The 13,841-nt window shown below is 46.8% G+C and overlaps 2 protein-coding genes across 2 annotated transcripts in view; both read right to left on the bottom strand.

Annotated features, from left to right (window-relative positions):
• The window catches only part of LOC130380440 (zinc finger protein 431-like), a 46,657-nt gene that overhangs the window by 30,821 nt on the left and 1,995 nt on the right, over positions 1-13,841 (bottom strand). Inside the window, exon 2 of the mRNA XM_056587645.1 lies at positions 13,502-13,782. Within this exon, the coding sequence (XP_056443620.1) occupies positions 13,502-13,782 (281 nt within the window). The remainder of the gene's footprint in view (positions 1-13,501; positions 13,783-13,841) is intronic.
• On the bottom strand, positions 8,595-13,575 carry LOC130380446 (zinc finger protein 431-like). The gene is made up of 4 exons (XM_056587662.1): positions 12,546-13,575; positions 11,587-11,699; positions 11,243-11,306; positions 8,595-11,009 (listed from the first exon to the last, which is right to left on the bottom strand). The coding sequence occupies exons 1-4, from the start codon at positions 12,700-12,702 to the stop codon at positions 9,415-9,417; spliced, it is 1,929 nt and encodes a 642-aa protein (XP_056443637.1). The 5' UTR covers positions 12,703-13,575; the 3' UTR covers positions 8,595-9,414.

Here is a 13,841-nt window from a genome sequence, read left to right on the forward strand (position 1 = left end):
TTAAAATTCACTGCTCCAGCTCATAACAATTATTTTGAGTTTTTCTAGTTTTGATATAGTGGTACATTTGAACCCCTTTGCATTGGTTCTTATTGGCGGTTTGTTGAATATACTGGTACCTCTCTGATGAATGATTAAAAGAAAGACAAGAGACAATTTATCAGTCATGACAAAGTAAGTATTATTATTGCATGTGGTACCACTAGGGGGCGGTGACTCCACCTCGGTGCAGTTCAACTTCTGAGGTGCACCTACGCACGTCCGCACGCACAAACACGCGCGCGCGCGCGCGCACACACACACACACACACACACACACACACACACACACACACACACACACACACACACACACACACACACACACACACACACACACACACACACACACACACACACAAACAGCAGGCAAGTAACAGAGGAAAATAAGAAATAAGCAGAAAAACACAACACAAACCCAACCGCTGTTAATGAACACGCAACATAGTTCATCAAGGTAGGCTTGTTATCCTTTACCCCCAGTGTGATGCATACTATGAGGCCAGATATGTCCATGGTGACTAGAGAGGCGTCCGGCTCATGTGAGCCGCCATTCATTCACGCATCAAATCTGCAGATACCAGCAGGCCAGGTGTCTGAGAAACCCAGACGCTCAAGGCCACAAAATCAAGCCTAGCCTCGCCTCCCGGGCCCGGCTTACAAGCCCCGCCCGCCTCCTTCGCAGGCTGCGGCAAGCGGCCAGCAAGGGCCCCGGGCAACAGGCTCAACAGGCCCCACAAGCGCCAGCGAAGGATATGATGGCGCGAGGGAGAAGCGTGTGGCGGTGAGGAAACAACGGCTCTTTTAAGAGCCACCCACCTCTTTACTAAAGACGGCTGTTTCCTCCACAGACCCCAGTTAACGCCAGAGCCTATCGGCTCGGACATAACTGTTTCACACGCGTCTCCCGACAGGCCGTCGATAAACCCCGTATTATTGATTGAGACAGCCCTTCATTGCTTTTTAAAGGGCAACCTCGCCCTGCTTACCAGCCATGCCCACCTCCATCGCAGGCTGCGGCGAGCAGCCAGCAAGGGCCTCGGGCAGCGGGCTCTTGGGGCGATGTCCCGCCCCACAAGCGCCGACTATTACGGGGCGAGGGAGAGGCATGTGACAGCGGGAAACACCTCTTTACTAAAGACGGCTGTTTACTAAAGACGGCAGTTATCGTCGGAGCCTATCGGCTCGGCCATAACTGTCTCACACGCATCTCCCACCATGTAGGCAGGCCGTCAATAAACCTCGTATTATTGATGGAGCCAGCCCTACATTACTTTCCCCTCACCACATCGTGCCTGGCATGACACGTGGCGAGACGGTCGCTAGAACCGCTAGAACTAGCTCTCTGTCTACGAATGACACGCAGCTCGTTCACAGTGTCAGCAGCAGTCTGCTGCCCAGTCACAGTGTTATTCCTCCTCGTGTCCCAACGCTCAGGAGAGAGGAAGCTACACTCTGGTCACAAGCTGAGCAGGCAGGGCATGCCTCTGATAATGATACACACACCCAGCCCTTTCGGGCAGAGCTCCCCATGGGCTGCGAGGAGGACTCCTCCGCTCGCAGCGGCGGCAGGGGCTCAAGCGTTGCTTGTTTCCATGGCAGCCGCATCGAAACAAGAGGCTGCACAGCTGCCTTCGGAGCACTACTCAGAATGGCTGAGTGCGTGCCCCCTGGCCAAATGGTTGGACAGGCTGATCAGCAAGGGTCACACCCTGGAGTTCACCTCCGTCCCGCCATGATTCAACTGGATTGTGGAAACAACGCTGTCATCCAAGGATCAACAGCTGTCACTTTTGTCTGAGCTCCAGCAGCTTCTAGCGAAAAAAGGTATTTCCACAGTCCCGAAGGGAGAGGAAATGCAGGGATTCTATTCCCGTTATTTCCTGGTACCTAAGAAAACAGGAGGGCTGAGACCGATTCTCGATCTAGCCCTATTCAACAAATGCACCGCGGAGAGGCCGTTTCATAGGTTAACAATCAGACAAGTGTTACAGTGTGTGAAACCAGGCGACTGGTTCACCTCAATAGATTTGAAGGACGCCTACTTCCACGTCACAGTGATCCCCAAACACAAGAAATCCCTGCGTTTCTCGTTCCAAGGGTCACACTACCAGCACAACCGTCTCCCGTTCGGCTGTTCTCTAGCCCCACGAACGTTTTCCAAGTGCATGGAGACGGCTCTCCGGCCGCTGCAACAGGAATGAGAGTACTGTTCTACATGGACGATCTGCTTGTGATGGCTCGCTCCAAGGAGGAAGCAGCTATTCAAACAAAAAAGCTGGCAATCCACCTGTAGAATTTAGGCTTCGCCATGAATTGGAAGAAGAGCTCCCCCCTCCCCTCACAGAGTGTGATGTATTTTGGGGGTAGAGCTGGATTCAGCTGTAATGAGAGCACGGCTCTCACAGCAGAGGATGGAGACGCTGTGGTCTCTTCTCCGCCGCTGTTCCCCGGGCAGCGTCGTGACAGCCCTCTCTGTCATGAGGCTGCTTGGCATGATGTCAGCCGCTCGCACGGTGGTGCCGCTGGGGCTGCTTCACATGAGGCGGCTGCAGAGATGGTTTTCTCGCCTGCGCATCGACCCGGCGCAAAGTGACCATTCCCCTATCAGTGGGCCCCGATTTGAACCACTGGGGAAATCCCCGAACACTCGCGAGAGGGGTGCCGTTGGGCAGAGCAACGACACACATCTGGAGCTCCTCACTGTGTTGAAAGTGGTCCAACACTTTGCCCCAATGTTGACGAATCAACACGTAACGATCCGCACGGACAACAAGGCGACAGCAGCATACATAAATCGCCAAGGGGGCGTGTGCTCGGCACAGCTGCTGAGCATAGCGAGACAGCTGTTATGCTGGGCGCACACAGGCACTTGCTCTCCATCAGAGCGGCGTACATCCCCGGTGTCCAGAACATAATGTCGAGGGGGGGGTCCCAAACCTGGAGACTGGACTCTGCACCACGATCTGATCAATCAGATATGGAGCGAGTTTGGGAAGGCGGAGGTCGACCTATTCGCCATGCGGGAGAACACACATAATCCCCCACTCGGGGTGGATGCGTTCGCTCACAGACCGTGGCCGAACACACTCCTGTACGCTATCCCGCCCGTCCCCCTGATTCCCCAAGTCTTGGACCGAGTCCAAGAGGAGCGGCTGTATATGATTCTCATAGCACCGCAACGCACGAGTGCACCGTGGTTTGCCTGCCTCCAGCGTCTGCTCTCGGGGCCGCCGAAGGAACTCCCTTGGCGGCGGGACGCTCTCTCACAGGCAGGGGGAGCAATCATAGATTACCCAGAGATCGGCCAGCGCTTGTGGGCCTGGCCGCTGAATGCGAGTGCCTAGAGGGTCTCGGCCTCTCCCAGGAGGTCGTACGGACCATCCAGATGCCAGAGTTTGTGTCAGCCAAGACAGCTTTGCTGCTGGCCCTGACGTCAGCTAAGAGAGTGAGCGACCTGTCTGCACTCTCTGTAGCCCCTTCTTGTCTTAGAATACAAGGGGATGGCAGTTCGGCCATATTACGCCCGAACCCGGCTTTTACACCTAAGAGTATTACTAGCTCCTTCAGATCGAGAGTCATAACACTCAATGGTTTCTCTCTCCCTCCTCATCAATCTGAGGAGGAGGCCACAGCCCATCTCTTGTGCCCCGTACACGCGCTTACCTGTTACGTGAAGCGCACGGAGGCTCTGCGCAAATCTCAACAGTTATTTGTGCATTACAGAGAACATTCCCAGGGCCTCCCCCTGACGAAACAACGGCTGTCACATTGGCTTTGTGATGCTATCACACAGGCTCATGTGTCAGCGGGGGCAGAGCCGCCTGAGACTATCAGAGCTCACTCGAACCAGAGGAATATCGTCCTCTGTCGCTCTGCAAAGAGGGATGCCTATGGAGGATATCTGCACAGCAGCCTCCTGGGCTTCCCCAATGCTCTTTTATTAGGTTTTACCTAATAAGAGACATGTCGCGCCTCTCTATGACACACTCACTTCTAGGTGCCTTGTCAGAGTGAGTGTGATTGTGTGACTATTCCCCTCGCATATTAAACAATGTGAGGTGGAGTCAAATATTCATGCTGAGAGCTCGTGTCTTATCAGACACATTAGAGCTGCTCGTCGATGACGTGCCGTTAGACGCACAACGTATGTTATGCTACGTCTGACGCACGATACTAGCGCGTATGTAGCTGTGTTTCTGGTACTGATCGGGACCAATGAGGCATAGACTATATCGTGCTTCGCCCTTTAACCCAATAGCGATAGCCTTAAAAGGCGAAGCCTATACGACACAGAACGATGGTTACGTATTGTAACTCTAGATTCTATGAGTATAGGCGCAGGATTTTAAGTGTCGGCCTCATTGTCCTTTAAATAGCTGAAGAAAAGCTGTTTATTGGGAGCCGAACGTCCGCCGCCGCCCGCGTATATATGCGAACTGCGGATGTGAATGAGGCCCGTGTACGTGATTGAGGCCCACCCTGTTGGTGGGCGGGGATTACACATTTTTCAGTGCTACTGCTCACGCCTAGGGATAACAATAGCGACAGCCTTAAAAGGCTGCGCCTATAGTCATAGAATCTAGAGTTACAATGCGTAACTATCGTTTAATACGGTTTTAAACTCAAGGGACCGTCAGCTGGCATTGCTAACATTATTGTATTTTTTTAATACTACAGTTGAGTGCTTGTTTAATCTCTGGTTAGAACCAAACTAGATAAACTATACTACATTTAATTGCATTTACAATAATTTGAATCTGAAATCTTTCTATTATTTTGCTGATGAATGCCTTTGGTAAACATCATGCATTTCTTTGCAGTATTTTGTGCATACCTTATTGTATGAGTGATTTATTGCTTGTTACTTGGTTTGTAATACGTTTCGTGAGTTTCATTTTCTATCTAAAATCAAAGAGTCTCAAAGACAAAGCTTTGTAGCTTCTCTGAGTTTATGAACATTGGTAGTCGAACTTACTGTGCGATCCAAAGGGGTAGGGGGCGCCAGCAAAAATCTTGCCTAGGGCGCCAAATTGGTCAGGGCCGGCCCTGAGACTAAACCAGTTTGCAGGATGAAACAAGGCTCCATCATAACCAGCACACACACACACACACACACACACAGAATTAGTTTTATGAATTATTATTAATAGGTATTATACATTTACACTTATTACACCAGATAAGCCTTCAGTACAATACCGGCTACAAAATCGGAGTTGCTTAAAGAGCCCTACTAAAACTCTACAAAGAACAGATTATTTGTATGTAAAAAAATAAATGAACGCACAGAGAATCGTACCATTCAACGAAACATAAAAAGGTCAATGCTTAACTAAAATGGTTACCAATGACAAGTAATTGAGTGACGCAGGTAAGGGCAGATTCCAGACTCAGATTTCCACAAAAAGTAGCCTAGGCTATTTCATAATATATGTCAACATTATTAGCGTTTGTATTTATCATAGTTTAATTATATTAAAGTTCACTTTACATTCCCATTAGGTTTTGTTGGTAATTATAGCACAAAATGCATCCACCATTAAGTTAAGACTGCATCTGCTGGGGTATACTAGAAATCAGAGTACTTCCGGTTTCCAAGCAGTTTAAACCGAGTCAGCTAGGAATCAGCGGATCCTGTACGAGTCGTTACACAGCAATCACGTTCAACCTCGTACGCAGCTGCGTGTTATACTCCAAATCCTATGTTTTAAGGAGTACGGTTCTAAAGCGCAGCAATGCTAACTGACAGAAGAATTCTCCTAATATGCTGTATGCCGTGTTGTGTGTACAGCCAACCCGGTCTCACGAAAATACGTGACAAAATATGTCAAGTTATTTAATCTATTGAAACGTGATCAGGGACACGTATTTTCAAAATTTTCGTGTCAAAAAGCACAAATTTCAAAGCCATGTATTTCAATTGGAAGTATTTGTCGTGTCACTAAGCACGACTTCCAAACTAAGGTTCTGTCCGGGAGCGTTCTCCCCAATGTCCCTTAAGGAGTACAGAACATTTATTGTTAAAAATTGTCTGTGATAACTAACAATATGACAGCTTTTGGCCACCTGTTTCTACTTAAACTTGTCTGTGAACAATATGACAGCTTTAGGCCACCCGTTTCTTCTTTCACCTTTGATTCTGAGAAATTGTGACGATTCACGGATATATTAAATGCAGGTGCGCTGCTCTGTAGGCAAATCGCGAAGGAAAAAAGGGTAGCTGCTTCATCTGTTCTTTTTAGAATTGTATGTCTTCATGTTTTGATCTAGCCATAGATCTATTTGTCTTGTTTTTGGCTATGTGAATGGAAGTCCTCGTCGATGCCTCGCAAGTCCAGTGTCGCGAGCGGACGTGACATCTAGAAATCATACCGTATTTAATGGGTTATCATTAATATTGACGTGTAGGTGTTGATTATAACTCGTGAATAATATTGTTTATACCACAGGCTGGGGGAACACTCGTATTCTGATTGTCTGCAGGGTGTGTATTATCTCCTGATATAGCCCTACAGACACCTGCTAAGTAGTTCCAGTCAGTGTTTAGATTCTCTGCCCGAGCCCGAGCCTGACCCGACCCGACCCGCGGGCCATAATAATAATGTATAGAATGCCGGTCATTCATTATCGGTAAAATAAGCCCCGACAGGGCGAACAGGACACCGACGCGCAGCGAGGGTAATTGCTTCCCACTGAAGGGGCTTAAATTAGACCGGCGACGTTCTATATATTATCCCGCTTATTACACGGCTACTTGCCAAAACGAAAATATGACTTCACATGGTGTGGCTTGTTACAATTTATTTGTTACAATCATTCGTAGTGTTGATCAGCAGAGAAATAGTCCGCCAGAGACGTTGACGTCGCTTAGCAACCGAAGAAGCTGGGGTTGAAAAGTTACCGGACCTTTTGAGGAGTGCTACCAAAGACGTCATTATAGGCAAAATGTCCTTTGTTTTCCTTGACAGGTCAATTTATATCTAGCATTCACCGCGAAGTTGTGAAGAGCCCATGCAAGTGAACGGAGCGTTCCACGGCATTGAGAAGACCTGTGTAATAATCCATATATAATTAAACTTATTTTTTTTCTTTTTTTTTTAAAGTGGTGGGTACAAAATTATTCATGACGAAATCTGGGGGGGACGCGTCCCCGGCGTAATCGACGCCTATGCATGCGAGAAAAGCGCAATAATTATATTTTGACACTAAAAAGCAACAACGTGTCCTTCCCTCTGAACTGATCAGCTAACATTCATGCATTATGAATTCATTGATGTTTGAGAATGATAAAACAGCTCATGTGGCATCTGTCTTGTAACGAGTTTTAAAATGCAAGAAAATAATCCTAAACCGTTTTTTTTTTAATTATGATGATGATGATGTTCAGCATGTATGTTAAAATAAATCAAAGCTTTTGGACCAAACAATAACACAATATTTGAACAGATTAACCAAAACCATTGAACAAGAAAAGAAAAACAGAAATTCACTGTTCCAGCTCATAACAATTCATTATTTTTTTCTGAAGATTTTTTTAGTTTTGATATTGTGGTACATTTTAAGCATTTTGCATTGGTTCAAAGTTTCCCTCTGGCTTAGGAACTTTCCACACACACACACACACACACACACACACACACACACACACACACACACACACACACACACACACACACACACACACACACACACACACACACACACACACACACACACACACACAAACAGAAACAGAGACCCGACACAAACCCAACCCCTGTACATGACCACAGGACAAAAGGAACGATTAATCATGGTAGGTTTGTTATCCTACCAAGTGTATTAAAGAAACACTCGACACTACACTGTGTCTTGTGTTTCAACTCATTGTAATAATTTGGAGCTGATTGGACAATTCAGCCAATGAATCAAATAGGCTTCCTCCCTCAGCAGCATTCGTGCATTGCGCAACATGACTACATGCAGTGAGAAGTGATAGATAGTTAGCAGAGAGTCGTAAAAGCACTTTCTACCCGATTCAGTGGAGGAATTGGACTCCTCATGAAATGTTATACTTAAAAGGAACAAGTAAATTACATATTAATTAAGTCTTTCGGCATGTAGTATTTAAAAAAGAAAATGATAAAACGGTCCCAAAGTGCATTTGAAATAGACCTTGAGACTCGGGTAAAACACTATAGGACATTGATCATGATATGCCTCAATATCAGAATAACAACCATGGGTCAAATAGCAATGGCTAGTGGAATGAAAGTGAAAGCAGTGTAAGCTTGTCCAGGCCCTGCAAGTCAGGATGTAGGCTATGAATCAGAATACATTTTTAGCTAGTGGGCATCCCAGAAACCAATTCTATATTTTCTTGGGGAGGACCCCCGTCTATTACTGCACCCCACCGACGAATAGGATCACCAGCCGCCGCTGCAAACAGGGAGTGAAGGGTGAACAATGCTAGGAATCTTCTGACTTTGTCCCGTTGGAATAATGCTGCATTCTAGAGGAAGGACCGGCCTAAACTGAGCATCACTGAGATCTAGACATTTAACCAGGGACCTTTTAAAATGGATCATCTTCAACCATTATCGCCTATTATGATACAATCCATCCAAGGTAGTTAGCATTAAGCGCACAGAATGGAAAGGTAAGTGGAATGAACACAATCATGTATAATGTGGGGTTAAATCGCAGTCTATTTCACAAGTGAACTTTGCAGGCTTTTTGTAATAGGCTAACAAAGATAAGGGTAATGAGTGTCATGGCAATATCAAGCAGACTTTAATATAAAAATTATATGAACCCTGAATAATTAGTCAATTTCAATGAATTTCTATCCATTCTCCATAGACCTAGAGATACCTCCCGCCCGCTCTAATTGAAAGGTGTTGACATAGTTTTGCATTTGCAACTGTGGGGACCAAGTTTGATACTAAGGGCAATCCAGACTTCTTTGTTGTGTAGATTCCTTTAACTGTCTTGCAGCCATGTCCACTCCACCCATATTGTGAATTGCAATTTAACTTGGTCCCTCCTCTGGCCAATCCTAAACTCCACGAAGGCCCCTCCCCCTGACCTTTGTTTCCTTTGTATTTACCCACGATGTGAACGTTTCCTATAAGAATCATGTACACCCATCGTCTCATTGACTGTATGCTTGGCAACTTTGCTGACTGTATCTTCCCCTGATCAAGCTCTACATTGAATCAAATATTTTGCTGTCAGAAGTGTCCTAGAAATAAGTTATTAAACACAGACATCAATTAATAAAAACAACAGAAAGCGAATCAAGAGAAGAAAGCGTTTAATCGTGATCAAAAGAAAAACTAAAAGCAGTAATTTAAACCAATACCAGACAGAGGTCTCAATCAAAGCGTCCCGTTACCTTGCGTCAAAGTGTGCTTTGAGCAAGTGCAAACGCAAACTGCTTGGGTCGCTGTAGCTGGCGTTGCACTCCAGACACACGCAGGGCTTATTGCCGGTGTGAGTCAACATGTGGTCCTTCAGGAAGCAACCTTGAGTGAAGCGCATCGGGCATTGGTCACACCTGTAGGGATATTCCTCGGAGTGACTCCTCATGTGGATAATCATCGTGCCTCTCTGACTGAAGAACTTCATGCAATGGTCACACTTGTAGGGCTTCTTAACGGGCTTCTTAACGGAGTGAGTCCTCAGGTGGATCTTCAGGTCGCATTTCCGTTGGAAGAGCTCCGTGCATTGGTCACACCTGTAGGTCTTCTCCCTAGAGTGAGTCCTCATGTGGATATTCAGGAGGCCTTTCCAACAGAAGCACTTCGTGCATTGGTCACACTTGTAGGGCTTCTCCCCAGAGTGAGTCATCATGTGGCGCTTCAGGGGGCCTTTCCGACAGAAGCACTTCGTGCATTGGTCACACTTGTAGGGCTTCTCCCCGGAGTGAGTCCTCATGTGGCGCTTCTCCCCGGAGTGAGTCTTCATGTGGATCTTCAGGTCGCCTGTCCGCTTGAAGCACTTCATGCATTGGTCACACTTGTAGGGCCTCTCAAGGGAGTGAGTACTCATGTGGTGCTTCAGGAGGGCATTCAGAGTGAAGCACTTCGTGCATTGGTCACACTTGTAGGGCTTCTCACCGGAGTGAGTATTCATGTGGCTCATCAGGGGGCCTTTCTGAATGAAGCACTTCATGCATTGGTCACACTTGTAGGGCTTCTCACCGGAGTGAGTCCTCAGGTGGATCTTCAGGTCGCATTTCCGTAGGTAGCGCTTCGGGCATTGGTCACACCTGTAGGGCTTCTCCCTAGAGTGAAGCGACATGTGGAACTTCAGGAGACGGGCATGACTGAAGCACTTCGGGCATTGGTCACACCTGTAGGTCTTCTCGCCGGTGTGCGTCGACATGTGGAAATTCAGGGTGGAGCTATGACTGAAGCACTTCATGCATTGGTCACACTTGTAGGGCTTCTCGCCGGAGTGAGTTCTCATGTGGATCTTCAGGTAGCTTTTCTGACTGAAGCTCTTCGTGCATTGGTCACACTTGTGGGACTTCACCCCGGAGTGAGTCCTCATGTGGATATTCAGGGCGGAGCTATGACTGAAACGCTTTGGGCATTGGTCACACTTGTAGGGCTTCTCCTCAGAGTGAGGCATCATGTGGACGATCATATTGGCATTGTTGGGAATAACCTTTCCACACAAGACACCGGGCCGGTCCTTGCGGCCGCCCTGATGCCCAGTCAGCTCCTCAAGGCGGACGAGCCGCACGCTGCAGTTCAGGCTCTTGGCCACGCTGTGGCCTGTGGACAGCGAGCTCAAGGCCTCCAGTTCTGACGCGACAAAGAGGGTGTCATGGCCGTCCACCGCCAGTGGGCCCTCCCCTTGTCCGTAAACGCTCAGGATGCGCAGCTCCCCGCTGTGACTTGACATGTGGGAGGAGCCAGGGGCGTCCACACGCAGACTCTCCGACTGCGTGCTGCAGTCTCTGATGTCATTGCCGTCTTCTTCAGAGGGGAAAACCGAGAAAGAGAGAAAGTAATGTTTTTAATTAATCATTTCACAAAGGTATACAGTATGTACTTTGTACACACTTGTACTTCTATTTGTTGATCATGCATTTTCCTTGACGCCCTTTGGATGGTCAAGGATTAAAGGCTCGTGCTGAGAAGGCAGATTCGAGTACATTCTCAGTTGATCAAGGTTGTTTTCTTGCATAGATGCAATGTGTATTACTAACCTACGGCGGGCAAGCCTCCACCAATATCCTCTTCAACCTTGATTGAAATGGTGTCTGGGGTCTGCTGCTTTCCACATAAAGAAGGAAACACACACAAGACATATTCTCTCATTTTCACAGAATAGATGTCAATCCCCACTACCGACAGATTAGTCGTTTTTACACTGTCAAGCTGGTTCGGTCGCGGCTTGGCACGCCCTGCAATTTCAATGTCTCACCTGTGTATTATTTTTTTTTATTCAAGACCCTCGCATGCAAGAATGAGTTCACATCTGAGCGTAGGCTAAAACACAATTAACTATTTACAACTGCAAAAATCCCAACATATTCTTTATTTTGCTCACCAGCAGTTCCTCGCTACGACTGGACATGTGGGAGGAGCCAGGGGCGTCCACACCCAGAATCTTTGAGGTGGCGTTGCGCTGAGTGCTACGGTCTCCAAAGGCATCACAGTCTTCTGCAGAGGGAGAAAAAAAGGAAAACGTAATTGTTTTGATACATTATTTGCATAAAGGGAGGCATTGTGTATTTGTACACATGAAAGAAACTCTTTAAATGTATGCAACATTGACACAGAGGGTTTAAAATGTGTACTGCCGACAAAGATTCACAGTTTTGGAGAGGGACGTCTCCTCCTCCCTAGACTCAAAGCTCAAGTGGTTGGCCAGGTTAAGGACACTCAACGAACACCAGCGCAAAGTGATCTGATCACAACATGATATGCGAGGCAAGCACAATAATTCTATTTTGACACTAAAAAGCAACAACGTGTCCTTCCCTCTAAGCTGATCAGCTAACATTGCATGCATTATGAATTCATTGATGTTTGAGAATGATAAACCAGCTCATGCTGCACCCGTCTTGAAACCCTTCTGGGCTCTTGACTGATTCCATCTTTGAAATGCAACTCCCAAGTTTGACTCGTGTTTTAGCAGGGGGCTTGTCATGATGCTTTTCAAAGGAGGACAAGACTTTATAGCGCAGGCAGAATCGAGTACATTCTCAGTTGATCCAGGTCGTTTGCTTGCATAGATAAATAATAATAATACATTTTATTTAGAGGCCCCTTTCAAGACACCCAAGGTCACCTTACAGAGCATATAGTCATCATAAATCGTTTAAAAACAAGACATTGGGGAAAAAAATAATTAAATAAACATAGAAAATAAAATATAAATAAAACAAAAACAAGACAAAACAAAACAAACAAACAATTAAAACAGTGATCAGTTAGACGTTGTGTGCGAGTTTGAACAGGTGAGTTTTGAGTTGTGACTTGAAGGTTGCAATGTGTATTACCAACCTGCGGCGGGCAAGCCTCCACCAATATCCTCTTCAACTTTGATTGAAATGGTGTCTGGGGTCTGCTGCTTTCCACATAAAGAAGGAAACACACACAAGACATATTCTTTCATTTTCACAGAATAGCTGTCAATCCCCACCAACGACACATCAAGCATTTTTACACTGCCAAGCTGGTTCGGTCGCGGCTTGGCACGCCCTGCAATTTCAATGTCTTGTCTGTGTAAAACCAAGGGGGTATAATCCCCCTTCGTCTCAGAGCTGAATTGCTTGGTTCACAGTAGAAGGCGGGCCTTCACACGGAGAGTACGACTCTTTACAATGAATTGCAAAATAAATAAATATATTTATTAATTCAAGACCCTCGCATGCAAGAATGAGTTCACATCAGAGTGTAGGCTAAAACGCGATTAACTATTTACAAGTGCAAAAATGCCGAAATATTCTTTACTTTGCTAACCACTTTGCTGACGAAGCATTGTAAGGAAAGTTTGCCTGGTACTTTCGCTTAGATCGACAATCTTTCGTCTTCTTCAAATGCGACTGCATCACCTTCTCTCCCATGATGGTCAGCAGCTCGTGAATTTCACCTTCTCTCCAGTTACAACTATTCATGTTGATATCGCTGCATCGTCTCTGTTGTAGAGACAATGCAGCAACACCTCTACCCAAGCCTCGCCCCTAGAACTGGAAAGCTGTCTTATCGCATTTACATCAAAATGAAACCGCCAATATGTGTAGGGTCAGAGAGGGTTAAAAGGGGTGCGAAATAAAGCCCGTAAATTACCTCGGTCAGTGTAAACGCGCGGATCACACAGGTGAAAAGTTGGGCACAAGACGGGCATATTTGGCAGTGTAAAAACATTTACTGAATCATAAAGGTGTGGGCTTTCTATGGGTCTGTTTTAGAGTTGTAACAGAGGAAGCCTCTCTTTTGGATGTTGAATGATTTCCAACCTGCACACTCAGCTCCTCGCGGCAGACCAGCCGCTCGCCGCGCTCCAGGCTCTTGGCCTCGCTGTGGTCCGCAGACAGCGAGTTCAGGGCCTCCACTTCTGACGCTGTGAAGAGGGTGTCATGGTCCTCCACCGCCAGAGGGCCCTCCCCTTTTCCGTAGACGCTCAGAATCTTCAGCTCCTCGCTGTGGCTGGACATGTGGGAGGAGCCAGGGGCGTCCACACCCAGAATCTCTGAGGTGGCGTTGAGATGAGTGCTACGGTCTCTAAAGGCATCGCAGTCTTTTGCAGAGGGAGAAAAAAAAGGAAAAATCTATTGTAATGATACATTATTTGCATAA

This window comes from Gadus chalcogrammus, chromosome 4 (genome assembly GCF_026213295.1).
Source record: "Gadus chalcogrammus isolate NIFS_2021 chromosome 4, NIFS_Gcha_1.0, whole genome shotgun sequence".
In the NCBI taxonomy this organism is placed as follows: Eukaryota; Metazoa; Chordata; class Actinopteri; order Gadiformes; family Gadidae; genus Gadus; species Gadus chalcogrammus.

What these genes read in the sequence shown, in the direction of transcription:
- LOC130380446 (XM_056587662.1), bottom strand. Translation starts at nt 12,702, where the DNA reads ATGCTTGATGTGTCGTTGGTGGGGATTGACAGCTATTCTGTGAAAATG. An exon ending in TGGAGGCTTGCCCGCCGCAG is followed by an intron (nt 11,700 to 12,545) that starts GTTGGTAATACA and finishes CTCCCTCTGCAG; the next exon opens with AAGACTGTGATGCCTTTGGA. An exon ending in GTCGTAGCGAGGAACTGCTG is followed by an intron (nt 11,307 to 11,586) that starts GTGAGCAAAATA and finishes TGTGGAAAGCAG; the next exon opens with CAGACCCCAGACACCATTTC.